Here is a 27,450-nt window from a genome sequence, read left to right on the forward strand (position 1 = left end):
AAAAATAAAAAAAATCATTAACATATATTTTAATAAGAAAAATTATTTGAAAAGCAATCGTAACTACACTGCCAAATAAACTAAGTGGCAGCTAAGTGTCTTGTTATTGCAAAAAAAATTATGCTTTTTATAAAATATTATTATTTTTAGTTTTAAATTAATTTATTAAAATGTTTTTAAATTATATTGATATAATAAAATAAAATTAAATAATTAAATAATTAAATAATATATATTATTTCAATATATTTTTAAATAAAAATTACTTTAAAAAATTATATTGAGTGATGAGAATTCCAATCCCAATATAATCTTTTTATATGTTGGAGTAAATATTAAATGCGCTAATTTAAATATTAAAAAAGTAATTTTTATCCTTCTCTCCAGCGTCTCCGGCAAGTCCTTTTCAGATGTGAAACTCATCCACACACCAAAAAACACCAAAAAAGAAAAACTGAAAGGCGAGGAGAGAGTTCATGGAAACGACATCGTTTGTTCTGGACCCTACACTCGCACATAAATACCTGTTTCGATGAACAAAAATTTCGAAACTTGACACTCTCAAGAAAAAAAAAAAAATTAAGAATGGAGAATATGCAGAAGCACCAGCATGGTGCTCCTGTGTCTACCCAGATTTCCTTCCTCGATTGCATCGATCTTTCCACCCCAGATATCCAGCAATCTTTTTCCCTTAAAAACAGGTAATTTAAAATAATCTCTTTCCTTTTAATTTCTCCCTGATAATTCATTAATTTTGTTTTGATTCTATAAAATGGTTTTGTTTAGAGTAGGCGTGTTTGGATTGTGGATTTTTTCTTTTTACGTGAAAAAACATGGAATAAGCCAATAATTCATGGAGGAGGGATTAACGCAGAGTAAGAAATTTTCTGAATTGCCATTAAGTGCGAAAATAAAGGTTTTATTTAAGGGATGAGAAGCATAGACGTTATATTCCTGTTTTGGATGAGCTTTTGGATCCTGATAATCAACTTCATGGTTGGTTTCTTTTCATTTAATTGTTTTTCCTTTTTAATTCCAAAATTGTTACCTTTTCTTTTGTTTATGAATTTACCGACAATAAAATGGAAGCAGTGATTGGTTGTTTTTTTGTTTTTGGATATATTATATGGTAGTAGGAGACTATAAGGAAAGGGGTATTACATTGGAATTGAAGTCCCCAAAGATGATCCTGAAGCTCCCAGTGTCTGGCCTGCCGATGGTATTTCAATTCTTTTTTTTTCTTTATTTCTTTTTGATCCGCTAATTTTTATTGAAAAGATTTTTCTTGGTGTTTTTAAGAAGGAAAAGAAAGGTTTGTTATTAGCAATTTTCTTTTTTTCGGTGGTTGGTGTCTCAGATATTTTTCCTGGTTTGAGGCGGACTACGTAGAAGTTTCATCAACAAAACCACTGTAAGTTGTTGCAAACATATTTTAAAATATTAAGGATATTTGTGAGTCTCAGTCATGGCGTGTTTGTCACTGCATTTTAAAAGTTTTTTTAAAAAATTTTAAAATCTTTTTTTTTATTTTGAATTAATATATTTATAATATTTTTAAATTATTTTGATATATTTATTTCAAAAATAAATTTTAAAAAATATAAAAATATTATTAATATATTTTTTTAAACAAAATACATTTTAAAAAATAATTATAACCACAGTGCCAATTATTCATGACATGAAGTGCGATGTAAACCCTATAAATGCGCATGATTACGTGTCATTGCATGACACTGGGGATTAGACATTTATGGCCTTCAGATTCAGAACAGGGCCCATTTATCATTTGGACTTTTCATATGATACGAAAATGGCCCCTAAAAGAAGCTAAGCCAACCACAAAATTTACTCGAGAAATCGCCTTGACCTGAACAACAAAACTGACCAATTGCTAAATGTGCCTCGTTTGCAATTACCCTGCGTTTTGAACATAAAATCCAGTTTAAGGAGACGGTTATCTATAGCAGGTGGAAACTGAAGTTTGAACTTCCTGGCAAAGGGCAAGGGAGAGGACTGGAGATGGATCACTTCTTTCAACAGCAATTGCTGCAAGGTGATGTCTTCTGCTATGAGAATGGTCCTGTAAATCAAAGTGCTTTTGTGCCATATATATGCAGACCTTGGGGTGGACGCGAAGTTGGGGTAGGGAGTTCTTCTATGGAGGTACATCCTACTAACATGAGCAGAAGAATGATAGAATTCATGAGGAGAAGTTTCACGGTAAAGATTGAAACTCAAGAACCTGATAGCAAACGATGTTATCGTCATAAGATGAGTGAGAGATTGAGGAGACAGAGGGAGAGAAATGGTTACTTGGCTCTGCATTCTTTGTTACCCCATGACACCAAGGTTAGTTATCAATAACTTGCGTGCTAATTAATCACCATTCACTGGTGTTTATTATGCACTGCAGGTATATATGGTAATTGCTTTTAGTTATTAATCAAAATGGTTATTTTATCAATTTCTTTTGTGTGATCTTGATTTGCAGAAAGATAAGAACTCGATTATGCTAATGGCAGCAAAGAAGATTCAAGAGCTGGAGATGTACAAGGAGATGTTGAAGGGGAGAAATGATGAGATTGAAGAGAGACTGGCAGCAAGTGGAATCAGAAATGTTGAGAGTACAAAGATTAGAATTAAAGTAGTCAATCCAACATCAGGGGTGGATCCTATGATAGATGTTCTCAAGTGCTTGAAGAGTTTGGGAACAAAAACCAGAAGCATTCAATCACAGTTTTCTAATCAGGAACTTGTAGCAGTAATGGAAATTGAATCTGAGGTATTCCCACCACTCGTTATCTCTTGTTCCTTTCCAACAATGGTCTTTTTAACTGGGCAAATTTTGATGCAGCATATCACGCATGGCATACTTGTTCTTGTTATTATCACATTAGTGCTTAGTAATAAATAGCAGCTGCAGCCTATTAGTCTCGACAGAGAGAATCGGGAACAAAGACACCATATTTCACGATCCGTCAGTATTTACTTCGTTGTATCTATTTCAGGCATAGCAGCGAAAACGCACTAAAACGAGTCAACTTTGGCCACAAACTTGTTCTATTTCTCACCCATGGAATGGAAGGGTCAATTTCAACTTTCTCCTCTTGCTGATGCTGGCCTTGTGAACATAAAAACATAGACATGATAAAATATGCACGATTATAATATATATATATATATATATATATACACACACACCTTTTATTGATGCTAATTGTGTGTTTCAAATGTTGCCAGATTGAAGCTGCTGAGATAGAAAATGCAGTGAAAAGGACACTAGCATGATATTGACCAGAATTCCCACGCCGTTTCCTGGAAGGTTAGATAGAAGCCAAAGGAGAAAGCCAAAACAAACGTGATCGTAACACCAGTCAGCTTGACTGTACAGTTTCGACAGATTGTAAAGTAATTGAGGTTAACAACGTTGAATATCACTGACTGGTTAGCTTCTCGATGGTTGAATTGTCTATCTTTGAACTTTGATTGACTAAAATAAAAGCTTGAAAGACTTTTATTTTCGGCTAGGCAAGCATTGTATTATGTTTTTTTTATTATACTATTATCCAAGAGAAGAGGAGGAGGAGGAGGAAGATGCGACATGATCAAAGGAAGGTTCGATAAAAAGACCAGTTAAGCAGTCGGCCATTTTCAGACCTGTTAAGTTAGGGCTGGCCACCTTGCATTTCCTCTGGAAAGCAGTGGTATGTGTAACTACCCTTTTAAGAAATTAATAAACAAGGAACGTGGCAAATGTCTTTCTTTTTTCTTACTTAGGAAGTGATAGGAGGATTTATCATAGTTAGCTCAGTTCCAGAAGCCCAGAGCACCCGTAATCCTACTATAAGGTTATTTGCATGAATAATTTATAACAAAAATAATTTTATAATAACTTTAAATTAGAGGTGTACATGACAAAAAAGACTTGTGAGAAAGAATGAGACATGACAAGCTAGGACTGGGTCGAATAAGCCAGCACAATTATGAGAACAGAAAAGAGAAGCTACGATCAAGTCAAATAAGCCAGCAAGGAGATATTCCAACCTCAAAAGCTTACAAACACTAAAAAGACCGTGTCTTTTCCGTTTTATCTTATCAAAGAATGAAAGGTCACAAAAAACTGAAATGATATTGGAAGCAGAAAATCCAAAATATTATAATAAACCATTCTGAATCATCTCTCCAACATGTTTAAGCTAATATAAAATATTATAATAAACCATTCTGAATCTAAAAAACTAAAATGATAAACGAGTGAAATTCTCTAGAACTATAAATGGAAACACAAAATGACACCATAAATCAACTAAATCGACAAAATTTTGACCACCCCAGATGTCATCAAAAGATTGGAAAGAACTGGAGTATCCTAGCTGCAGCAAAACATCTCACTTGAGACGAATGAACCTAGAGGAATGGGTAGCACCAATACCAGGCCTACCATGCTTGACAGGCTTGTATGAGATTGAGAACTCAGCAAGAAAATGCCCAATCATTTCACGCTTGATTTCAACCTGATTGAATGTCTTGCCATTGTACACTCCAATGATGCTTCCAATCATTTCAGGTACAATGATCATGTTTTTTAAGTGTGTTCAGATTGGTTCAAGCTTCTCGCCAGCAGGTGCCTTTCTTTTCTGTTCCAAAAACATTAAAAAAGAAATAAATCTCAAATTTAAACAGTCAGAAATCAAATCAAACAAACCCATCAGATGAACTATAGATGGACATATGAGCCCCATCAATTGATTTGAGTTTAATATGACTTCTTACACCTAAAGTTTTCTATTATAAATGGTACAGTGGAGAGAGCATTTGAAAGCAAACATTTTAACACGCAACATATGATTAAGGCCTAATAGGACGATTGCTCTAAATCATAAGAGAGCTTGAAAAACAATATGCTTCTAAAAAGCACCAATTAAGACAGGAAAACACTCTCAAGGTAAGTGTGTATTAAGGCCTGTTTGTTGAAACCACTTTCCCCACTTTTCCATGTTTGGTGGACTTTAGGGAAGTGATTTCTCCTTAAAGAAAAAAATTAACCCAATAATAATTCCTATCTAATTGGTATCCCTCCCTGATAAGTTCTATCACGGGCAGCAAAAACGATCCATCTTGGACCATCCAAGTTAGAACACAAAGTAATACACTTTCGACTTATTCTTCAATTCTCATGACACTAAACATTTGGAAGACATCGCTAGAAATGTTCTGTTCTTCCGGCGTTCTAAATGAACATCATATATAAATAAGAAAGGACTGGAATTTAACATCCAACTCGGAACCGGGGAAAAAAAACAAGTAATAAGTGATTACTTATCATGAGGTAATCAATCAATCATAAAACAGCTTATATACTAATCAAATGACAAGAAACCCCTCTAAATAGAAGAAAACAGCAGCTGCATTAACCTCTGATGGTGCCAAGAAACCCAGAGCCTACCCTACTTGTCATGAGGTAATCAATCAATCATAAAACAGCTTATATACTAATCAAATGACACGTCGTTTCATACTGTAATGTTATTTTTGGGATTTTGATGTCTGCAGATGGTCAAGGAGGCGATTGTGGCTTTGAAGGGAAGGAGTGGATCGAGCCAGATTGCAATTGCTAAGTTCATCGAAGAGAAGCATAAGTCCAACCTCCCCACCAATTTCAAGAAACTGCTGCTTGTTCAATTGAAGAAACTTGTTGCTAATGGCAAGCTAGTTAAGGTCAAGAAGTCCTTCAAGCTCCCTCCTAAATCTTCCGCTAAGGATGCTGCTTCTGTGAACAAAGCGGCTCCAGCGAAACCCGAGGCCGAGGCTAAGCCTAAGCCGGAAAAGGCTGCGAAGGCTGAGGCTGTAAAGTTTCCGGCGAAGAAAGCTGTTGTTGCGCCTAAAAATAAGACTCCGGCGAAAAAGGCAGTGTAGAAACCCAAGAGTATTAAGTCGCCGGTGAAGAAGGCAGTTAGGAAGACCAAGAAGTGAAAGCAGTTTGTGTGGATAGAATGGCAGGATTTGTAAATTGCGGGTTTACTTGGGGTTATTTGGGTATAGAATTGCTTGATTTTTTTATGAGAAATAATTTCTATGTAATTCAACTTCTATTTGAAATGGAATTATTAGTTTTAGCGTGTATTAGTATGGCTACTGATTATATTTTATTTTAAGTATTTTTTTATTTAAAATTTTTTTTAATTTTTTTTTAATATCATTACATAAACATCATCGAGAATTAAAACAAAATATACTTTTAAAACTCATAAACACAGGTTAAATTTCACAAAAAGAGTAAAATAATGCAAGGTTAATAGCGTAGCATCATCCATTAGGCAGAGAGCACAATCATGATTTTTCGATGTTTAGAATAGAGGTCCTGAGCTCCGATTGAACAGTGGGCCTGGAAGGATCCAAGACGATGTCTTTCCAAACAGAGCCCGGCTCGAAGATGGGGCTTGGGTCTGTGTAAAGCTCGTAGATGGATTCTGCTTCAGCCCTCAAATTGCTCACATTTGTCAAGCATTTGTACCCCTCTGGATCAAGCAGGAGCTTGTTGTCCCCATCTTTCCATGCTATCAGCTGCATTCATTTTGTGCCAATCAAAGTCAGTGTAATAAAAAAATGCAGTCCCCTTTTGTCTTTTGAATCGCTATCAGAAAGAAAATCTACAGGCAAGAACTATGATAAATGATGCTAGTTCTAAGCTACGAGCATGGAAGGTGGGGCTAATTTCCGTACATAATGCAGCGTGTTGTAGGGTCCATTTCTTGTCGAGGCCTCGAGATCGCGTGCAGAATAGTGCATATATTGGACCACAATCTGGGATTCCCAGCTCACACTTACCAGTTTTCTTAGAACTGACAGGTGGGTGATGGAATTTATTTCAATAGATTTCGACTCTTGGCATGTCAAGCGATAGATAGTGATTCAAATGGAATGGTGGCCCGACTAAAAACGAGGGTGGTTGGCAGACTCTCTTCCCTGATGTCGTGTTGTGTTTTAGAGGTTGTCCATTGGATTTGAGGCACTGTGCATTTGTCACTACGAGAAAGAAGAGAAGAAGCACGGGATAAACCTGATGGAAGAGTCGTACTTACACTAGGCGGTGCTCCGACTGAATTGGTGCAATAAAGCCTGGCATTATCAACAAGTTGGCAGTATCTTTCAAATGCGCTGGCGAATCTCTTGTGGGACTTCAACTGGGAATTCACCCTCACTGCCCTTCTTGTCGTTATGGCTCTCCTGTTCAAAATCCCAGAAAAACATACCCTCTTTCATTACTACCATGTACCGGACGACAATCAACGAGAATGATTTTGATTACTACACAGCTAGTTCTATCATGTTTCGATTGTTACCTGATGCCTCTAACAACAGCTAGATAAGGGTCACAGACAACTCCAACCAGCTCTATTCTGTATGGTTTCCTGCCAGTTAATTCTCCTTTATCGTTGTTTAAGCGCTGGTCTTCTTCCCCTTGCTCTACCTTTTCCCAGTAATTTTCATCGACGGTCCCATCCTCAGCAACCTGGTACCCTGGTCCCATTCGGTAACGGCATGTGTGCACATTACGAGCCATGGCAATTGTCTGCTCCACAAAAGGCTCCCATGAAAGGGTGCCATCCATGATCACATCCCGTCCTTCATTCAGTGCAGTTACTAGGAGTGATGATGCAGCATCGGTTGATGATTGGTGCACCTATAGCAAACAATAAGATAAATTACAGAATGGGATTGATTTCAACTTTATGATCCTGGAATGTTTTGTTTTTTAAAGCTAGAAATCTCTACCCAGGTGGAAAAAGAGAGGGGGGACGGAATATTTACCAGTTCAGCAGTTTGAAGCATGTCATCGTGATGGCCCATGGAGCTAATGGCTCGGTAGATGACATCCGACTCTTTGAATGCATCAGCCTCCACCACAACCGCCTTTGCCTTTGCTCCTGACCAGAACGGTCTGCCCAATTATTTATTGATCAGTGTCCCATCAAATCACAATCACAAGGCTTGCACTCTTTTCCAGAGCAAAATTCAATTATCTTTACTCCGTGCCCCATTGTTTAGTCGGATTCCGTAAATTAAATTTTGTTTAGATTAACTAATTTACAAAAGAAACATGTCTTCAATATAACTAATAAATAAGATTCATAATCTAATGGCCAAGAAAAAACGAGTCACATGACATTATGCAGAGATAATAGAAAAATAAAACCATGTTCTAGCCCTTTTACTCTTAAAGTCTTCTTTCGTTTTTTAGGGTAGCTGATACTCTTCTTTCATGCATGTTATATATATTTCTACTTCTATTTCTAGATTTAAATTATGCAGATAATAGAAAAATCATGAAAGTTATTTTTAATGTTTACGAGGTAAAATTTGATAAATGCATACTCTTTGAGAATATCTTTGGTGACAGTGCTCTTGCCAGCCCCCATACCACCACCCATAAGTAGCAGCACCGGACTTCTCTCACTCAGTGCCACCGGCACCATGACCTCCGTACAATGTGATTCCCCCTGGCCGATTGCTTTCAATTCCTCAACTAGAGTAGAAAATGCCCTTGTAACCTTCAAGTTCTTGGTCACCCTCTCAAATCTTTGTTTTCTGCCAAAATCGATAAAAATTAAAACCATATGATAATATAAAGTATCCATTCGATTCCTGAAACCATAAAGTTTGGTGTGGTATATAAATGAAAAACCACGGCACCTCTGGCCCTTCATAAAAGAGAAAAATGAGGCCATGTTGAAGTGGGTGAATTGAAAAATAAAAAAAATAATTAAGAACATACAAAAGAGCTCAGTTTGTTTAAGATAAAAAAATAATAATAATAATAAAGTGCCGAGAAAATTCATAATTAAAAATGCGAAATTTCGAAAAAAATAAATTTATATTGGTCAACATCAAGGTGGAAACGAGATGAAGAGACACGGGAATCGACCTCACTAATTTCGTATTTCCTAAAATAAATCATACATAATTGATCCAAGAAAGAATAATATTTAGGGTAAATTTGAAAAGAGAAATAAAGAGATAGAACATAATGTAAAAAAATAAACAGAGAATACTAGCCACATAATTTCTCACCAAAGAAAGAAAAATAGAGAAAGGTAGGCTGAAGCCTAAGGGGCAATAAAAAGATAATAATCTAATGTTATTTTTTTTTTATTATTAAACCTAAGTGGATTGAAGTAATTTATATTCTAAAAAAACAATTCTACTTAAAAAAATTAAATAACAGGAGTCGTACTTACGAATTAGATCTGCCAGATAAGCACTTTTCCTGGCAGCCAATCCCAGCTTGTTTAATAATATAGTTACATAATAATATAGTTTTAATTACTTTTTAAATAACTTTTTATATTAAAATATATATTAATAATACTTTTTTATTTATAAAAAATTATTTTTTATATTAGAATATTAAAATAATTTAAAAACACTAAAAACATATTAATTTAAAGTTAATAAAAAAATAAAAATATTTTAAATTTTTTAAAAATATTTTTTAGATAAAAAATAAATAAGACCACCCGACCATGAATGAGTTAAGACAGGCACGATAGGACATTGTACTTCAAAGTTCAAGCTTGACAACCATGGATATTGATTGTGTCGTGCAAAGCAGCACTACTGTATAAAATATAATATTTTATATTACACTATTATAATATCACATTTCAAGTTGTCGAAGGCATGGACGGTTCAATAAGTAATATAATATTACAAGTCATTGTCATCAATCCCTTTCTGGGGTTCATTAGTCATGTGGCCGGGTTTTTAGGCACCGTTTGGTAGTGAGGTTGTAACTGTATTTTGTTCAAATTTAAATTTTTTTTTTTATTAAAATTAAGTTTGGTTTGTATTTTTTGGATCGTTTTGATATGCTGATGTCAAAAATGATTTTTAAAAAATAAAAAAACATCATTGGCATGTATTTCGGCACGAAAAGCTATATGAAAAGCAACCGCTACCAAACTACCAAACACGCTCTTAATCGAGTTAATTTGAAAAAATAAAAATAAAATTTATATTAGATATAAAATGTAGCATAGGTATACTATATAAAATGTTAAAAAATAATCTATATAAATATAGACTGTAAAACAAAAAATATAAAAATATAAAAAATTTCAGATTTTTATGATTTAAAACCAACTAATATATAAGTTACTCGGGTCTGATTAACCTTTCAAGCCGGGTTTTATGAATATGTCAAGAGGTAAAACAAACCTATAATTAATAATTACTACATGTTAAAATCATTTGAAAAATGTAAAAGAAATTGCAGAATGCGAATTACCTCGTGGCTGCCATTACAATGCCTTTGAGCTTTGGTTTCTTCACGGATTCAACATCTATAACCTGCCATCCATACAGAAAATCAAAGAGCATAAGACAGCAAAGACAATAAGCAGAAAATAAAAGGTACTGTTCCTTTTCATTTTATTATTTGGTTCTGAAAGTTGATGATAAACCTGACTGATAAACAGAGATGCTCTGCTCCAATGAAATGCAAAATAAGTGAGGATGCATTTTTCAAATTCCTCCATCAGCTTCACGTACAGAGATTCAAACTCCGATAGATTAGCAAAAAAATCATAGATGTTATTCTCACACCCTTCAGATCTTTTCAGATAATCATAAGCCAATTTGCATAGCCGTGGACACTCATCTGCATCTGCAAATCCCATCTGCCTAGCTACAAAGACCAGTAAAATGAAAAATGGGTAAGATTTCTTCTTTCTTGACTCCTGAGATAAAAACATTATTTGTCAAGAAAAAGTAAGACAACTGAACAGTTTATAATTACTTTAATTAATTTACCAACATAATCGGAGAATCTTTCAAGATTTCCCAAACGGCCAGATTCTGTCCTGACTAAACCTGGAATGATGTGATGGTCTATTTTAGCCTCTGATTTTCTCCGATAGTAGAGAGTTGCAGCAGCAGCACTGATGAAACCCAGAAAGGAAGCGGCAAGAACTCGTGTCAAAATGGCATGGCCGTTATTATTATCTAGAAGAAAGGAAAGAACTTTCGTCAGAGCTTATTTTCTTACTAGAAAACGATTAGACAGAGAGATTACGCAGAGAAAGAAAAAGGAAGGCTTACCTAGCTGCATCTTGTTGAAGATTAGAGGAGGCTTCACTGCAGATTTGAAATAGTTTGCCAGGCTTTAGATGATTTTACCGATTTCAGATGGAGCTCATCTCATGATAAAACGAAGATATGACTTTGTGGGCCTTCGTTTTCATGATGAAGGATGATAAATAAATTTTTAAAAGCTTAGCGATTCCCACATGACAAAAAAAAAAAAACATTTCTTCGATTTGATGCACATCCTTCCAAGTTTTATTGATTAAAATAAAAGTTAAAATATATGGAATTTTTATTCTACATGTGTCTTTATTTGTTATGTATTGCAATAGTGAATCCACGATTTTATTCTTTAAAAATTCTTATTTAAATGTTTTTCTAGAGGCAAAACGGGGTTTTTATAGTTCATTTGTTAAATGACTTTGTTGCCCTTTAGTTAGCTATGGTTTATGGTATTTTTTGACATTTTGTATTTTTAGCTACAGTATAATGATTCTATCACGATTCAAATTTTTTAAAGGTTGATTTTATGAGCTAATTTGTAATTGAAAAATGTTTCTTTTTCTTTTTAATAATTCTTGAGTTTTGAGGGTAGGATAATCTTTTTGAAAAAACAAATATTAAAAGGTGACGTGTGAGCGTGTCAGCTATGATCGGACCATGTGTATGGTTGCATATGGTGGTTAAAAAATTGATTTCATCACGTCATTATATTCATCTCAGCCTAATCTTTCTCCTTGTGCGACGCGCGTGCTCGTCGAACCTCTGAGAAGTCACCAACATCCTTTTATTTTCTCTTTTTTCTCTCTCTTTTCTCCTGCAAAATCCCCTCCTAGTTTTCATTTTAGCCCTTTAAGTTCATTTTCTTTATATTTTTTTCCTTGATTTTTTATATCTATTTGTTTTATTTGATTCATTTCACAATTTTTTTTCAATTGCATCCTCCTTTAATTTTTTATCTATCAAATTTGATCATCATTATTTTATTTTATTTTATTTTATTTTTATTTTGTTGATCTATTTGTTGTTGGTGTTTCATAATCCATTATTTTAATTTTGATAGCTGTAACGATAATAATAATAGCAGCAATGATAATGATAAAGATGATAATAGTAATAATGATAGTAATAATTCATCATTTGATGTTAAATTTACTAGGGATTGAGTTTCACTATTTTTTCATGTATGATATTTCAAGTCTAATAATACATGTTATGGGTTTAAAAAGTTTATGTGGCCTGATGTCCTTTTTTATTTTTTACTTTATTGGTTTTCTTCCTGATTTTATCATTTATCATTAGTTTTTTAAAATAAAAAAAGGATCATCTAGGTTTCCTTTGAAATTATTAAATAAACCAATTTCACATTGAGTTACCTATTATATAGTTTGGGTGTTGGGTCTGACATCTCACCAGATCTCTAGCACTTGATCTTAGCGCGTAGTCGAACCCAATAGAGTTGAATTTGATATCTTACTAAACTCACTAGCATTTGAGTTCAGTACACAACTAAGCCCAATAAAATTAGATCTGATATCTATTCATAGTTTCATACCCTTAATTATTTGAAGGTGTTGGGTAAGGCCTTTCAAGGACAGGAATTTATGTAAACTATGTTGATAAAAAAAAGAAGGGGAAATGTCATCCCACTAGGAGCGAGTTAGAGTAAGGATTAGTATGAAAATAGAACAAAGATGAAGATATAATTAAACTTAAATAAATGGGTATAAAATGAAATAATCATATTTTTTAGGGGTTAAAAAAACATATTTAGGGGGGGTCCCTGTCTTGAACATGGACCGCATAGATAATCAAAGAAAGAACCTGAGTGGGCGATGGATGCAATACAACTGGGCCATTGGAATAATATTCTATACATTGATAATTGATGATGCTTTTTAAAAAGGATTCGTCCATCTTCATTTGTAAGTGACCTATTTACCCATGCATCGTTTAGGTTCATATAAAAAACTAGCTATTTCTTTTTAAAAAAATAGCTAGAAGAAAATTTTGTATTTTAAACAAAACATATAATTTATACTTAATTAAATTAATTAGTAATACTGATAAATAAAATTTTTAGATTGGATTATATAACCCTGGTTTAATTGATCTTTTTTTTTTTAAGAGAAAAATAAAAGTAAACGATGCTTTGTCTATTTGCTAGTTTTTGAATAATAGAGAGGTAATTGAAAAATCAAGCTAGAGTTTTTTTAATTTAAAATTTTATTTTTTGATATATTTTCATCTAAAAACATGTGATAAACATTTTTTATAATGTCAATAAACTAATTTTTAACTCAAAATATCAAAATTGATTTTTTTTTCCCTGAATATAACCAACTAATAATTTTCTCTTTTTACTCACTCTCTTTCAAATTAATAGATTAAAAAAAATATAAAATAAATTTTTAAATCAAAATTAAGATTCGAAAAATGAAAGGGTAACAATCCAAGAAGTTAGGAAAATAAGTGGGCTGAAAAATATATATTATTTTTGTTGCTGATTTTGAGACCCGACGACGTGTTTTTCACATGATTTACGTTGCGGGTGCAGGGCTCCGTCCTGCTCATAATGATCTTTTATATTAAAAGCATATATAATTTTAATCAATAATAATGGTGCGGTTGAGTTAGGGTTCAACAGCCACTTATAAAATACACAGCTGGAAATCACTTTACAGTTTACACTATTCTAACTCTATCGCCAAAGCATCTCACCTCTTATTGCATCAACTTGGCATTAAATTATTCTAAATATTAACAGCTGACTAAGGACCAGCTGAGGTGTATGTTTCACTTTTACCTGCCGCTACATTAGTGGTAGAAATTGAGTATGTTTGTGCGGCTGTGTTTTATTTAAAACACAGTCAGCAGGTAACAAAAAAAACTTACCCACGTTTTTTTTGTGTTTAAAACGCTGAAAATAAAAAGCATAAAAAACCTGCTTTGCGTGCACTGTAGCATGTAAAAACAAAAAAACAGTGTAATTCACTGCACTGTTCGCTGTTTTTTTTAGTGTGTTAATTGTATTAATTTTTTTTTAAAAAAAAAACTAGTTTAGAGAATTAAATTCATTCGCGATGTGAACACTATTTTTTTCTTGAAAAAATAGTATACAGTGAATTAAATTTACTCGCACAATAATATTAATTTTGTATCTGATAATATTTTATCTAATTTTATTACACGCTCAAAAAAATTATGAAAGCTGTAGTTCTTATCGGATGAATTTTGTACGTAATGGAATTATAAATAGTTTAATGAAATAATAAAAAATATTTTATATAAAGTATTATTTTGTTTATTATGTAATAGGAATAATTAATTTTACAATATTTAAATTTAAAACCATCAATATTAATATATATTTTTTTAAAATTATTTCATAATCTTAATTTCAAAAGCATTCTTAACCAAACACATTAAATTATTTTTTCTTCGACCTTAATTTTAATCACAGTTTTAACCAAACATCTATTTTTTCAAACCAACATCAAGTAAAAGTATTTTTTATAAAACAACTTTTTTCAAATAAATAAAAAACATACTCATTATATCATGATGTTCTCGGTCTTCAAATCACTGTCTTTTACACGACAGTCACAGAGGTGTTTGTCGTCACTGCCAGTAGTTACTGTAATTTCCCCACCTAATTACGTACTTTCAAATATTAATTAATAAGTTACAAGATACGGGGAATTTATCAATACACTGTGGATTACTGTATTAGTACAGTAATCCACAGTGCAAATTTGCACTTTTTTTTCACTTTATTTTTTTTGTACTTTTTCTTTTTTTTTTCTTTATCAAAATTATCTTTATTAATTTTATTTTTTTAATATTAAACCGGTTAAAAATTTTACTTTATAATTTTTTTTCTTTAAAAATTTTCTTTCAACTTCTTTTCCCCAGAACTTGAAGCGGTCTCTCTCTCACACGGTTTCATATTCATATTCATTTTCCCGGAGGCAGAAGCTTCATGCAATTTCCCATTGCGAACTGTAGGTGCATCAGCAGCTTGCAATTGACTATCCTTGCCATCTGACCGCTTTGCATCGTCTTCATTTCTTGGATTGAGCAGAATTTTACAAGGGCTGGATTCACGGACCTGAGAATCGCCATATTCTGCTTGATGTCTTGTTCTTGAAGAGGCACTAGGACATGCACGCAACAGCCCAGTGATTTGACTGGAAACATCTTATGCACACACAGGGAAATTCTTTTGCTCCGTTAAATGAATTAGCGTTTCTTAGAATATCTGCAAGCTCACTATCTATTATCTCTGGACAATCTCGCACATGTCAGGTTTCCATGAGAAGAATCATCTGTCCCGTATGATGGCATGATGTGCTTGAGGGCATCCAATCTCCTTGCAAAGACAGAAGCCATCGCCTCTGAATTTCTGAATCTTGAAAAAGGCAAGGTAGAGTTCATTTTACACATGGACTTCTCATCATGGTGTCCATTTACTTTATTTATGCTAAATGAAACTTCAGTACTGTTGGCACAATTTTGCATGCATACCGGGTCCTCAGTGAAGTGCTCCTCCTCCCTAGCCCCCACAATTTTTTTTTTTTATCTCTGTAAGAAGAAGGATGATTCTGCCACGGAGCCTTCAGCCTTATGAAATCGGTAAGGCCATCAAGAGCTTCGCCAGTTCTTCCGTGGCAAAGATCCCGGTTTGACAATGGACCAGAAGTTTTTGGAGAAAGCCGAGTTATCCACAAGCTTGTGAGTGGGTCCCTTTTGTACCCGGAAGTATTTGTGGCCTTGCCTTCAGATGGCTGTTCAGCATCGTCCCTCTTGTTGAAAGCTAAGCTGATTACTTGTGATAAAAAATCAATGAAGAAGACTGCAGCAAGAAGGATGAAGAAGTTGCAGAAATTCTGTTAAAACAGTTAAGAAGGCAGTTAAAACCGTTATTTCTGTTTTCTGTTTTTTTACTGTTACAAAACTGATTGTAAATCATTTCCACGTGAGATGATCTTGATTCCTAAAATAAAGGAATCAGTTACATGAATTGTGTATAAAAGCAATGGTTACAGAATTGAAAGGAATAAGAAAATATACAGAACTTCTTCATAATCTTCTCTGCACATTTAAAGCTTTATTCCTTCTATCATCTTCTTCTTCTTCTCCAACGAGAAAGAAAGAAAATCAACATGGTATCAGAGCTTTCAAACTGATTCCTGAGAGGGGCGTAGACTGTGAAAAAGAGATTGATTAAACTGTTAATTACTCAAAAAATGGTAGGATCAAGCTCAGCTGGAGGAGACTTAAGAACTCCACAGTTCAATGGCACGAATTATGATTTTTGGGCTGTAAAAATGGAAACTGTCCTCATAGCACTCGATCTATGGGAAGTAGTAGAAGATGGAATAAAATCTCATCAAGCACCTGAGATAGCAGGTGGATCAGGCGATGAAGAGAGTGAAGCTGATCAAATTATACTGCATACATCCACGACATCCAGAAAAGAAAAAATCAAGAATGCAAAGGCTTTAAGCCTCATACAAGGAGCATTAACAGATGATCTATTCCCACGTATAAGAAATGAGAAAACTGCAAAAGGAGCATGGGACATCTTGTGCAGAGAATTCAGAGGAGATAAAAAGGTTAGAGCTGTGAAACTTCAAGGAGTAAGAGCAGACTTTGAATATTTGAGAATGTCAGAAAGTGAAAGCTTAGATGGTTATCTAGCTAAATTCTTTGCAACTATAAACAACCTAAAATCATTAGGTGAAGATATATCAGAAAACAGAATTGTGCAGAAATTGTTAATGAGTCTAAGCAGAAGATACAAATCCATTGTGTCAATTATTGAAGAGACACGTGATCTTGAAGTTCTAAGAGCAGAAGAAGTCATTGCTTCTGTTAAAGTATATGATAAGATGGAGGATCTGCATGATGAAAGGGATAAGCTAAGAGGAACAGAAAAAGCTTTTAGCAGTTTTAAAATTGGAAACAATCAAGGTTACAATTCTCACAAGAGTTTCCAAGGCAGACCTACTCAAAAATGGCAACCACAAGACAAGAGGGGATCAAACTGGAATCCAAGCAGAACACTGAATAGCTACAGCAATTCAAACTGGAATCCAAGCAGAACACTGAATAGCTACAGCAATTCAAACTGGAATAACACTGGTGGAGGGAGCAGTCAAGCAGGAGAAAAACCACAGTGTCAAGTCTGTCAAAAACATCATTTTGGGTTGTGCAGGCACAAAGGAAAGCCAAGATGTGGAAGATGCAATCAGTTTGGCCATATTACAAAAGATTGTGAAAGTCAGAATCACAAACAACTTGCAAATTATGCTAAAGAAGAAGGAGTCATCACTGGAACCATGTTCTATGCTTGCCATGCTGCAAGTTTGCAAGACAAAAAGATATGGTTTGTGGATAGTGCCTGCAGCAATCACATGACTTCTCAAGAATCTGAACTAATCAACATTGATAGATCAGTAACATGCAAAGTGAAGATGGGCTCAGGAGACCTTGTGCAAGCTACTGGAAAAGGTACATTGGTTGTGGAAACTCAGCATGGGAAGAGATACATAAAAGAAGTATTGCTTGTTCCCGGATTGGATGAAAACTTACTAAGTGTAGGCCAGATGATGGAGCATGGCTATTACATTCTGTTTGGAGGTAACAAGGCAGTAATATTTGATGATGAAAGCCTCAACAATGTTATAGCAATAGTAATCATGGAAGGAAATCGATGCTTTCCACTTTCACTTGAAAGTATTACACCTGCAGCAAGGAAAGCTTCAGTGACTGAGGATTCCTGGATATGGCATAAGAGACTTGGACACTTGAACTTTGGAAGCATGAAGAAGATGCAGCAGAAAGAGATGGTGTGTGGACTTCCTGCTCTGACTGAAGTAGAAGATGTTTGTGCAGGTTGTGCATCAGGCAAACATCACAGGGAGAAATTCATCAAAGAGAAAGTGTGGAGAGCAAGCAATCCACTGGAATTGATCCACACTGATCTGTGTGGACCAATGCAGAATGATTCTGTGGGAGGGAACAGATACTTCATCACATTTATTGATGATTACTCAAGAATGTGCTGGGTATACTTTCTCAGAAATAAATCTGGTGCACTGAATGTATTCAAAAAATTCAAAGCATTCGTTGAGCTGCAAAGTGGACACAAACTGAAGAAGCTAAGAAGTGACAGAGGAGGAGAATATACTTCCAAAGAATTTGAAGAATTCTGTGAGAAGCAAGGGATGGAGAGGCAATTGACAGTTGCATACTCCCCTCAACAGAATGGAGTTGCAGAAAGGAGAAACAGAACAATTTGTGAGATGGGGAGATCTATGCTGATAGAGAAAGGAATGCCAGTAACCTTCTGGGCAGAAGCTGTTAATACAGCTGTGTATATACAGAACAGGTGTTATACAACATCTGTTGCAGAAAAGACTCCTTTTGAAGCCTTCACGGGAAGGAAGCCAGGAGTCAAGCATTTGAAGGTGTTTGGTTGTTTGTGTTACACACATATCCCATCATCACTAAGGCAGAAATGGGATAGCAAAGCTGGAAAGGGAGTCTTTGTTGGATATGGCAGCTGTGAAAAAGGGTATAGGATATATGATCTGAAAACTGAGAAGATTGTTCTCTCAAGAAGTGTGATTTTCAGTGAAGATAAAGCATGGAATTGGAAGGGAAATCTGATGAACCAAATCCACTTGTCCTTCAATCATGAAGGAGGTATAATTGAAGGTGAGAATCTTGAGGAACACACTTCTGAATTTCAACCCGACAATGTTGAACATTGCAATCAAAATCCTATAGATGAAGAGTCAGCTGAGAAGATTGACAGTGTTAACAGTCAACAATCCTCACCAAGCTCTACTCCAGTGAAATTGAAAACCTTGGAAGACATATATGCAAGGTGTCACATGTGCATCATAGAACCTGAAAATTATCAAGAAGCTGCTGGGGATAAAGCCTGGCAGGAGGCTATGAAGGAAGAGTTGAAAGTGATAGAGAAGAACAATACTTGGGAACTGGTGGAGAGACCAAGTGATAAACCTGTGATAGGAGTGAAATGGGTGTACAAAACCAAGCTTCATCTTGATGGATCGGTTCAGAAACACAAGGCTCGACTTGTAGCAAAGGGTTATGCACAGAAATCTGGAATTGATTACAATGAAACCTTTGCACCAGTAGCAAGGTTAGACACAATTAGAACTCTCATTGCACTTGCAGCACAGAAGGGGTGGAAGTTGTTTCAATTGGATGTCAAGTCAGCATTCCTAAATGGTGTACTTGAAGAAGAGGTATATGTTGAGCAGCCTGAAGGATTTCTTGTAGAGAAAGCAGGACACAAAGTTTACAGACTGAGGAAGGCATTATACGGCTTAAAGCAGGCACCGAGGGCCTGGTATAGTGAAATTGATGCATATCTCTCTATGTGCAAATTCAAGAGGAGCACAAGTGAGGCTACCTTGTATACAAAGTCTGATCAAGAAGGTAACCTAATCATTGTTTCAATCTATGTTGATGATATAGTATATACTGGCAGCAGTAAAAGAATGCTTAGTGAGTTCAAAAAGGAAATGATGCAGAGATATGAGATGTCTGATCTTGGACTTCTTCATCATTTTCTGGGCATGGGAATACTGCAATCTGAGCAAAGAATATTCATCCATCAAAGCAAGTATGCAAAGTCTTTGCTTAAGAAGTTTGGGCTTGAGGACTGTAAACCAGTTTCTACTCCCTTGGTCACTGGTGAGAAATTGAAGAAGGTGGATGGGAGTGAGTTGGCTGATGAAGGTCTTTATAGAAAAATAGTAGGAAGCTTACTATATCTGACAACAACAAGACCTGATTTAATGTATGCTGCAAGCTTACTGTCACGGTTCATGACTGGACCTACCAAAATTCACATGGGAGCTGCAAAGAGAGTCCTAAGATATGTGCAAGGAACTCTAAGCTATGGGATTGAGTACGAAAGGGATCAATCAGCAACTCTTGTTGGATTTTGTGATGCAGATTGGGCAGGAAGTGAAGATGACAGCAGGAGCACCTCTGGTTATGCATTCAGTTTTGGAAGTGGAGCATTTTCCTGGGCTTCGGTTAAACAGAATACAGTGGCATTATCAACTGCAGAAGCTGAGTATGTCTCAGCATCTGAAGCAACAGCTCAGGCAATTTGGTTAAGATTTGTTCTTGATGACTTTGGTGAAATGCAAGCAGAAGCAACAACCTTGTTCTGTGACAACATGTCAGCAATTTCAATGGCTAAAAATCCTGTTTTTCATCAACGAACTAGACACATAAACAGGAAGTATCATTTCATAAGAGAGGCTCTGCAAGAAGGAGTGATAAATATGAAATTCTGCAGAAGTGAAGAGCAGCTGGCTGACATTTTCACAAAGGCATTACCCAAAGACAGATTCAAGCAATTAAGATCGAATCTTGGAGTTAAACCAGTAAGCAGCTTAGGAGAGGCTGTTGAAAGCTAAGCTGATTACTTGTGATAAAAAATCAATGAAGAAGACTGCAACAAGAAGGATGAAGAAGTTGCAGAAATTCTGTTAAAACAGTTAAGAAGGCAGTTAAAACCGTTATTTCTGTTTTCTGTTTTTTTACTGTTACAAAACTGATTGTAAATCATTTCCACGTGAGATGATCTTGATTCCTAAAATAAAGGAATCAGTTACATGAATTGTGTATAAAAGCAATGGTTACAGAATTGAAAGGAATAAGAAAATATACAGAACTTCTTCATAATCTTCTCTGCACATTTAAAGCTTTATTCCTTCTATCATCTTCTTCTTCTTCTCCAACGAGAAAGAAAGAAAATCAACACCTCTTACGTTTACCCGGAGAGGAATTGGAGCTTGTCCCATCTTTCTCCTTATCAGTTGCCATGTTGCATGAATTTTTTTTCTCTGCAGAGTTACTCCCGCTGATCTCCTGACCAGAAGCAATTTTGGTGGATAAAAGTTTGATCAAGGCTGGTGGAGCTGCACCATTTCCAGATGTCGACTCATTTAACTTCTCATTTGGTTGAAGAAACCGTTTGTACACATTGTCAGTCACCATACGACAGGCTATTGGAGTACCATTAGAGTCACAGATCTTGTTGTCCAGCCCATGTTCTTTAGATCCTTCCGTTTGAGTATTGGCATTCAAAGCGACAGTTTCTTGAGCCTTTGTCTTGGGACAATACAATGACTGAAAAAGCGAATGAAATCCCATAGTTTTGCACCCTTGATCTTGATTTCTGTTACATGAAATGAGATTCTTATCACGATCCTCATGTCCATGCTTATGATTTGCAAGGGTAAGAGCAAGAGAAGGTGCCTCATCTTCATTTGATTTTAAGAACCCCTTCATCATGACTATATTACTCTCTCTATCTTTTTCCATGCATGAAGGTGATTCAAAAGAAGGCAGTTAGGAAGACCAAAAGCAGTTTGTGTGGAGAGAATGACAGGACTTGTAAATTGAGGGTTTACCCGGGGTTATTTGGGTATAGAATTGCTTGATTTTTTTAGGAGAAATAATTTCAATGTAATCCAACTTCGATTTGAAAGGGAATTATTTGTTTTAGTGAATATTTGGTATTGGTGTGGTTAATATTTTTAATGTTTTTAATATTATTTCATAAAAACTACCATAAAAAATTAAATAAATAAATGTGCTTTTAAAACTCATATAAACACAGGTTAAATTTCACGAAAAGAGTAAAATAATTCAAAGTTAATAGTGTAGCATCATCTGTCAGGAAACATATTCATGACTTTTTCGATGATTAGAATAATGGTTTTGAGCTCCGATTGAACAGCGGGCCTGGAAGGATCCATGACGATGTCTTTCCAAAAAGAGCCCGGCTGGAAAATGGGGCTTGGGTCTGTGTAAAGCTCGTAGATGGATTCTGCTTCAGCCCTCAAATTGCTTGCATTTGTCAAGCATTTGTACCCCTCTGGATCAACCAGGAGCATGTTGTCCCCATATTTCCATGCTATCTGCTGCATACATTTTGTGCCAATCAAAAAGTCAGTGTATAAGAAAAATGCAGTCCCTCCTTGTCTTTTGAATCGATGCCAGTACGGAAATCTACAGGCAAGAACTAAGATAACTGCTGCTAGTTCTGAGCTACGGGGTATGGAAGGTGGGGCTAATTTCCGTACATAATGCAGCGTGTTCGAGGTCCCTTTCTTGTCGAGGCCTCGAGATACTGAATAGTGCATCCAGCGGACCACAATCTAGGATTCCATGCTCAAACTTACCAGTTTTCTTAGAGCTGACAGATGGGTGATGGGTCTTATTTATATCAATAGATTTCGACAAACCCTGTCATGAAATTGGAGGCGTTGTGCATTTGTGTCACTACGAGAAAGAAGAGAAGAAGCACGGGATGCATGGCGGATAAACCTGATGGAAGAGTCGTACTTACACGAGGCGGTGCTCCGACTGAATTGGTGCAATAAAGCCTCGCTTTATCAACAAGTTGGCAGTATCTTTCAAATGCGCTGGCAAATCTCTTGTGAGACTTTAACCGGGAATGCACCCTCACCTCCCCTCTTGTCGTTATGGCTCTCCTGTTCAAAATCCCAGAAAAACATACCCTCTTTCATTACTAGTACTACCATGTACCGGACGACAATCAACGAGAATGATGTAATTGATTACTACACAGCTAGTTCTATCATGTTTCGATTGTTACCTGATGCCTCTAACAACAGCTAGATAAGGGTCACAGACAACTCCAACCAGCTCTATTCTGTATGGTTTCCTGCCAGTTACTTCTCCTTTCTCGTTGTTTAATCGCTGGCCTTCTTCCTCTTGCGCTACCTTTTCCCAGTAATTTTCATCAACGGTCCCATCCTCGGCAACCTGGTACCCTGGTCCCATTCGGTAACGACATGTGTGCACATTACGAGCCATGGCAATTGTTTGCTCCACGAAAAGCTCCCATGAAAGGGTGCCATCCATGATTACATCCCGTCCTTCATTCAGTGCAGTTACCAGGAGTGATGATTCAGCATCGGTTGAGGATTGGTAGATGACATCCGACTCTTTGAATGCATCAGCGTCTACCACAACCGCCTTTGCCTTTGCTCCTGACCAGAACGGTCTGACCAATTATTTATTGATCAGTGTCCCATCAAATCACAATCACAAGGCATGCACTCTTTTCCACAGCAAAATTCAATTATCTTTAATACGCGACATAGAAAAATCATGAAAGTTATTTTTAATGTTTACGAGGTAAAATTTGATAAATCCATACTCTTTGAGAATGTCTTTAGTGACAGTGCTCCTGCCAGCACCCATACCACCACCCATAAGGAGCAGGACCGGACTTCTCTCACTCAGCGTCCCCGGCAACATGACCTCCGTACAATGTGATTCCCCCTGGCCGATTGCTTTCAATTCCTCAACTAGAGTAGAAAATGCCCTTGTAGCCTTCAAGTCCTCGGTCGCCCTCTCAAAACTTTGTTTTCTGCCAAAACCCACAAAAATTAAAACCAAGACGATAATATAAAGTATCCATTCGATTCCTAAAACCATAAAGTTTGGTGTGGTATAAATGAAAAACCACGGCACCTCTGGCCCTTCATAAAAGAGAAAGATGAGGCCAAGTGGAAGTGGGTGAATTGAAAAATAAAAAAAATGAGGCCAAGTAATATAATATTACAAGTCATTGTTATCAAACCCTTTGAACTTTGGTTTCCTCACGGATTCAACATCCATAACCTGCCATCCATACAGAAAATTAGAGTAAAGAGCATAAGACAACAAAAACAAAAGACAGAAAATAAAAGGTACTGCTCCTTTTCTTTTTATTATTTGGTTCTGAAAATTGATGATAAACCTGACTGATAAACAGAGATGCTCTGCTCCAATGAAATGCGAAATAAGTGAGGATGCATTTTTCAAATTCCCCCATCAGCTTCACGTACAGAGAAGATTGTAACTCAGGTATATCAGCAAAAAAGTCGTAGATGTTATTCTCACACCCTTCAGATCTTTTCAGATAATCATAAGCCAATTTGCATAGCCGTGGACACTCATCTGCATCTGCAAATCCCATCTGCCTAGCTACAAAGACCAGTAAAATGAAAAATGGGTAAGATTTCTTCTTTCTTGACTCCTGAGATAAAAACATTATTTGTCAAGAAAAAGTAATACAACTGAAACAGTTTATAGTTACTTAAATTAATTTACCAACATAATCGGAGAATCTTTCAAGATCCAAACGGCCAGATTCTGTCCTGACTAAGCGTGGAATGATGTGCTGGTCTCTTTTAGCCCTTGATTTTCTCCAATAGTCGTGAGTCCAAGCAGCAGCGGCACCGATGAAACCCACCAAGGAAGCGGCAAGAACTCCTGTCAAATTGGCATGGCCGTTATTATTATCTAAATGAAAGGAAGGAACTGTCGTCAAAGCTTATTTTCTTACCAGAAAACGATCAGACAGAGAGATGACGCAGAGAAAGAAAAAAGAAGGCTTACTTGACTGCATCTTGTTGAAGCTTGGAGGAGGCTTCGCTGCAGATTTGAAATAGTTTGCCGGGCTTTAGATGATTTTACCGATTACAGATGCATGTCACTTTGGGTCTCTGTAAGTAAAGGATGATGGATAAATTTTTATATGCTTATCGATTCCCACATGACAAACAAAAAAGAACATTTCTTTGATTTGATGCACATCCTTTCACGTTTTGTTAATTAAATCAAAAGCTAAAGTATATTGTAATTTTATTTTCCCTAAGAATTCTTGGCTCCTAAGAATAGGATGGCGTTTTTTTTAAAAAAGTTAAAGCTGACATGGGAGCATGTTAGGCTCTTTCGGACCATGCGTGCGATTGCATGCGGTGGAAAAAAATTTGATTCTATCATATCTTGTACTTATTTTTATATATGAGAGACGCGTGTGCTCGTCGGATTTATGATAAGTCACCGATATCTTTTAATTTTTTCTTTTCTCTTTTTTACTAGAAAATTATGCCTAGCCCCTTATATTTTCATATTAGTCATTCAAGTTCATTTTCTTTTGATTTTTTAATATCTATTTGTTTTATTTTGATTCATTTCTCAAATTTTCTTTTATCTTTTTTACAATTGCATCCTCCTTTAATTTTTTTATCTATTATATTTGGTCTTTATTCTTTTGATTTTTTTTTTTTTACTTTTATTTTGTTGATCTATTTGTTGTTGGTGTTTCAAAATCCACCATTTTAATTTTGATTTTTAATTTTAGTCCTTTTCTCTTTTGGTGGAGTTTTATTTGTTTTCAATTTAATTATTTAATTCTAATTTGTATATATAATATTTTTTGATTTGGTCCTCTTGCTTTTGATTTTTTTTCCTTGGCTCTTTTGTCAAGATATTTATAGCTTTTTATTTTATCCTTCAAATCAAGATTATGATTTTTTTTTCAATAATAATAATAATAATAATTTCAATTTGATCTTTCTTCTTTTGATTTCTTATTTGTTTTCTTTATCCTAAAATATTTATGATTTTTAATTTATCCTTTAAATCAAGTTTATGATTTTGTTTATAGTAGTAATAGTAGTAGTTGTGGTAGTAGTAATACTAATAGTGATAATTACAATGATTATAATAAAAATAATGTTAGTAATAATGATAATGATACTAATAATACTACTAATAATGATAATAATGGTAATAATAGTAGTTTATTATGATAATAATAGTGGTGATGATGATAATAATTGTGATAGTACAACAACGACGACGACAATAACTAAAAAAATAATGTTATTAATAGTAATTGTAATAATAAAACCAACACTAATATTGCTAATAGTGATAATAATTGTAGTAATAATAGTAGTTTTTTATGATAATAATAATGGCAATGACAGTAATATTGTGATAATAATGGTGCAGTCGAGTCAGGGTTCAACTACCATATAAAATACACAGCTGGAAATCACTTTACATTATTCTAAGAATCCGTTTGTTTACGCGGCTGCGACTGCGTTTTAAGTAAATCGCAGATTTAAGCTATTTGGTAAAGTAAAAAACGAAATTTACTGTTCATGGGCCCCATTGATTATTGCGTTTGCAACGCAGGGGTTGAAGAAGCAGCTCCAAGCTGCTTTTTACAGCACAGTAACCAAAGGCGCGCAACTTTTTCTTCTTCTTCCAGTTAGCAGAGGAGCGCAACTTCTTCTTCTTTTGCACTTCCATGTCTCCATTGTTCACGTGAACAGTGGATAAATGGAAGAAGAAGAAGGAGAATGAGGGGGTGGGGAAAACAGGGAAAGAGTAGTTAGCTTTGTCACCCAACTCCAGCATGCAGACATGGAGGAACAGAATACAAGAATAACATGAGAGGAGAAGGTGCACAACAGAGGAATAGCTAGAAAAGTGCTCGACTTTCATCTTCATTCCCTCCCGCTTTGCTTTTATCAACATTACACTGTTCAAGTGAATTTTAATTAACTTGAACAGTGTAGCAATAGGCGTGAATTTAGTACACGCTTGTTGCTTTGCCCAGTCGGGTCACTGGCTTGGGCCAGTGACCGGGCCGGGATGTCTAGGTTTAGCCCAGTTTATATGGGTCGGAACGGGTCCGATCCAAACCTAAATTCATTGACCCGGGTCCATCCCAAACCTAAATGCATTGAACCGAGTTAATTAATTCATGGGTTACTGTTCTATTTATATGAACCGTGTTCATTGAACCGCATCCGACAAAAAAAAAATTGAATTTTTTTAAAGTTGTGTTTTACTCGAAAAACTATTATTTAATATTATTTAATAACACTGTATAAATTGGAAGGAGATTGCATGATGACGTAGCATTTGTGGAATTTGATTGCAATTTCAATTTTGTTTCTGATAATATTTTACCTGATTTTGTTGCACGCTCAAAAAACCATGAAAATTATACTCCTTATCGGATGAATTTTATACGTGATGAAATTATAGATAAATTAATGGAACAATTAAAAATATTTAATATAAAATATGATTTATTTAATGATGTAATAGTGGTAATTAAATCTACAATATTTAAATTAAAAACTATCAATATATATATATATATATATATATATATATATATATATAATTTTATAACCTCAATTAGAAAAATATTTTTTTAACCAAACACATTAAATTACTTTTTAAACCTCAATTTTAACCACAGTTTTAACCAAACATGTATTTTTTCAAAACAACCTCAACTAAAATTACTTTTTATAAAACAATTTTTTTTAAATCACAACCACAACAGCTACCACAATACCAAACATACTCTAACTATGTCGCCAAAGCATCTCACATACTTTTGCATCAACTTGGCATTAAAATATTCTTAATATTAACAGCTGACTTAAGTATCAGCTGAGGTGCATGTTTCAC

The 27,450-nt window shown here is 35.1% G+C and overlaps 4 protein-coding genes across 7 annotated transcripts; 2 read left to right on the top strand and 2 right to left on the bottom strand.

Annotated features, from left to right (window-relative positions):
* Positions 1-542: 542 nt before the first annotated feature.
* LOC118056846 (transcription factor bHLH92) lies at positions 543-3,757 on the top strand. The gene is made up of 4 exons (XM_035069232.2): positions 543-701; positions 1,971-2,352; positions 2,495-2,785; positions 3,244-3,757. The coding sequence occupies exons 1-4, from the start codon at positions 586-588 to the stop codon at positions 3,289-3,291; spliced, it is 837 nt and encodes a 278-aa protein (XP_034925123.1). The 5' UTR covers positions 543-585; the 3' UTR covers positions 3,292-3,757.
* Positions 3,758-4,688: 931 nt separating this feature from the next.
* LOC118056853 (histone H1) lies at positions 4,689-6,126 on the top strand. 3 transcript variants are annotated; one of them, XM_073410661.1, is made up of 2 exons: positions 4,689-5,332; positions 5,557-6,126. In XM_073410661.1, the coding sequence occupies exon 2, from the start codon at positions 5,557-5,559 to the stop codon at positions 5,917-5,919; it is 363 nt and encodes a 120-aa protein (XP_073266762.1). In that variant the 5' UTR covers positions 4,689-5,332; the 3' UTR covers positions 5,920-6,126. The 3 variants fall into 3 exon arrangements, with proteins under 3 accessions (XP_073266762.1, XP_073266761.1, XP_034925135.1); XM_073410660.1 differs by having other exon boundaries at positions 4,690-5,332; positions 5,465-6,126; XM_035069244.2 differs by having other exon boundaries at positions 5,325-5,464.
* A 93-nt stretch (positions 6,127-6,219) lies between these two features.
* LOC118056835 (calmodulin calcium-dependent NAD kinase) lies at positions 6,220-11,287 on the bottom strand. 2 transcript variants are annotated; one of them, XM_035069211.2, is made up of 9 exons: positions 11,104-11,287; positions 10,816-11,007; positions 10,467-10,690; positions 10,292-10,353; positions 8,380-8,592; positions 7,816-7,945; positions 7,347-7,687; positions 7,086-7,230; positions 6,220-6,567 (listed from the first exon to the last, which is right to left on the bottom strand). In XM_035069211.2, the coding sequence occupies exons 1-9, from the start codon at positions 11,111-11,113 to the stop codon at positions 6,334-6,336; spliced, it is 1,551 nt and encodes a 516-aa protein (XP_034925102.1). In that variant the 5' UTR covers positions 11,114-11,287; the 3' UTR covers positions 6,220-6,333. The 2 variants fall into 2 exon arrangements, with proteins under 2 accessions (XP_034925102.1, XP_034925111.1); XM_035069220.2 differs by lacking the exon at positions 11,104-11,287 and having other exon boundaries at positions 10,802-10,913.
* A 10,468-nt stretch (positions 11,288-21,755) lies between these two features.
* On the bottom strand, positions 21,756-24,866 carry LOC118056906 (calmodulin calcium-dependent NAD kinase). Its single transcript, XM_035069330.2, has 8 exons — positions 24,565-24,866; positions 24,277-24,438; positions 23,924-24,150; positions 23,747-23,805; positions 23,339-23,551; positions 22,772-23,182; positions 22,502-22,646; positions 21,756-22,073 (listed from the first exon to the last, which is right to left on the bottom strand). The coding sequence occupies exons 1-8, from the start codon at positions 24,572-24,574 to the stop codon at positions 21,819-21,821; spliced, it is 1,482 nt and encodes a 493-aa protein (XP_034925221.1). The 5' UTR covers positions 24,575-24,866; the 3' UTR covers positions 21,756-21,818.
* Between the last annotated feature and the right edge of the window lie 2,584 nt (positions 24,867-27,450).

The sequence above is a fragment of the Populus alba genome, chromosome 8, assembly GCF_005239225.2.
Source record: "Populus alba chromosome 8, ASM523922v2, whole genome shotgun sequence".
NCBI lineage: Eukaryota > Viridiplantae > Streptophyta > Magnoliopsida > Malpighiales > Salicaceae > Populus > Populus alba.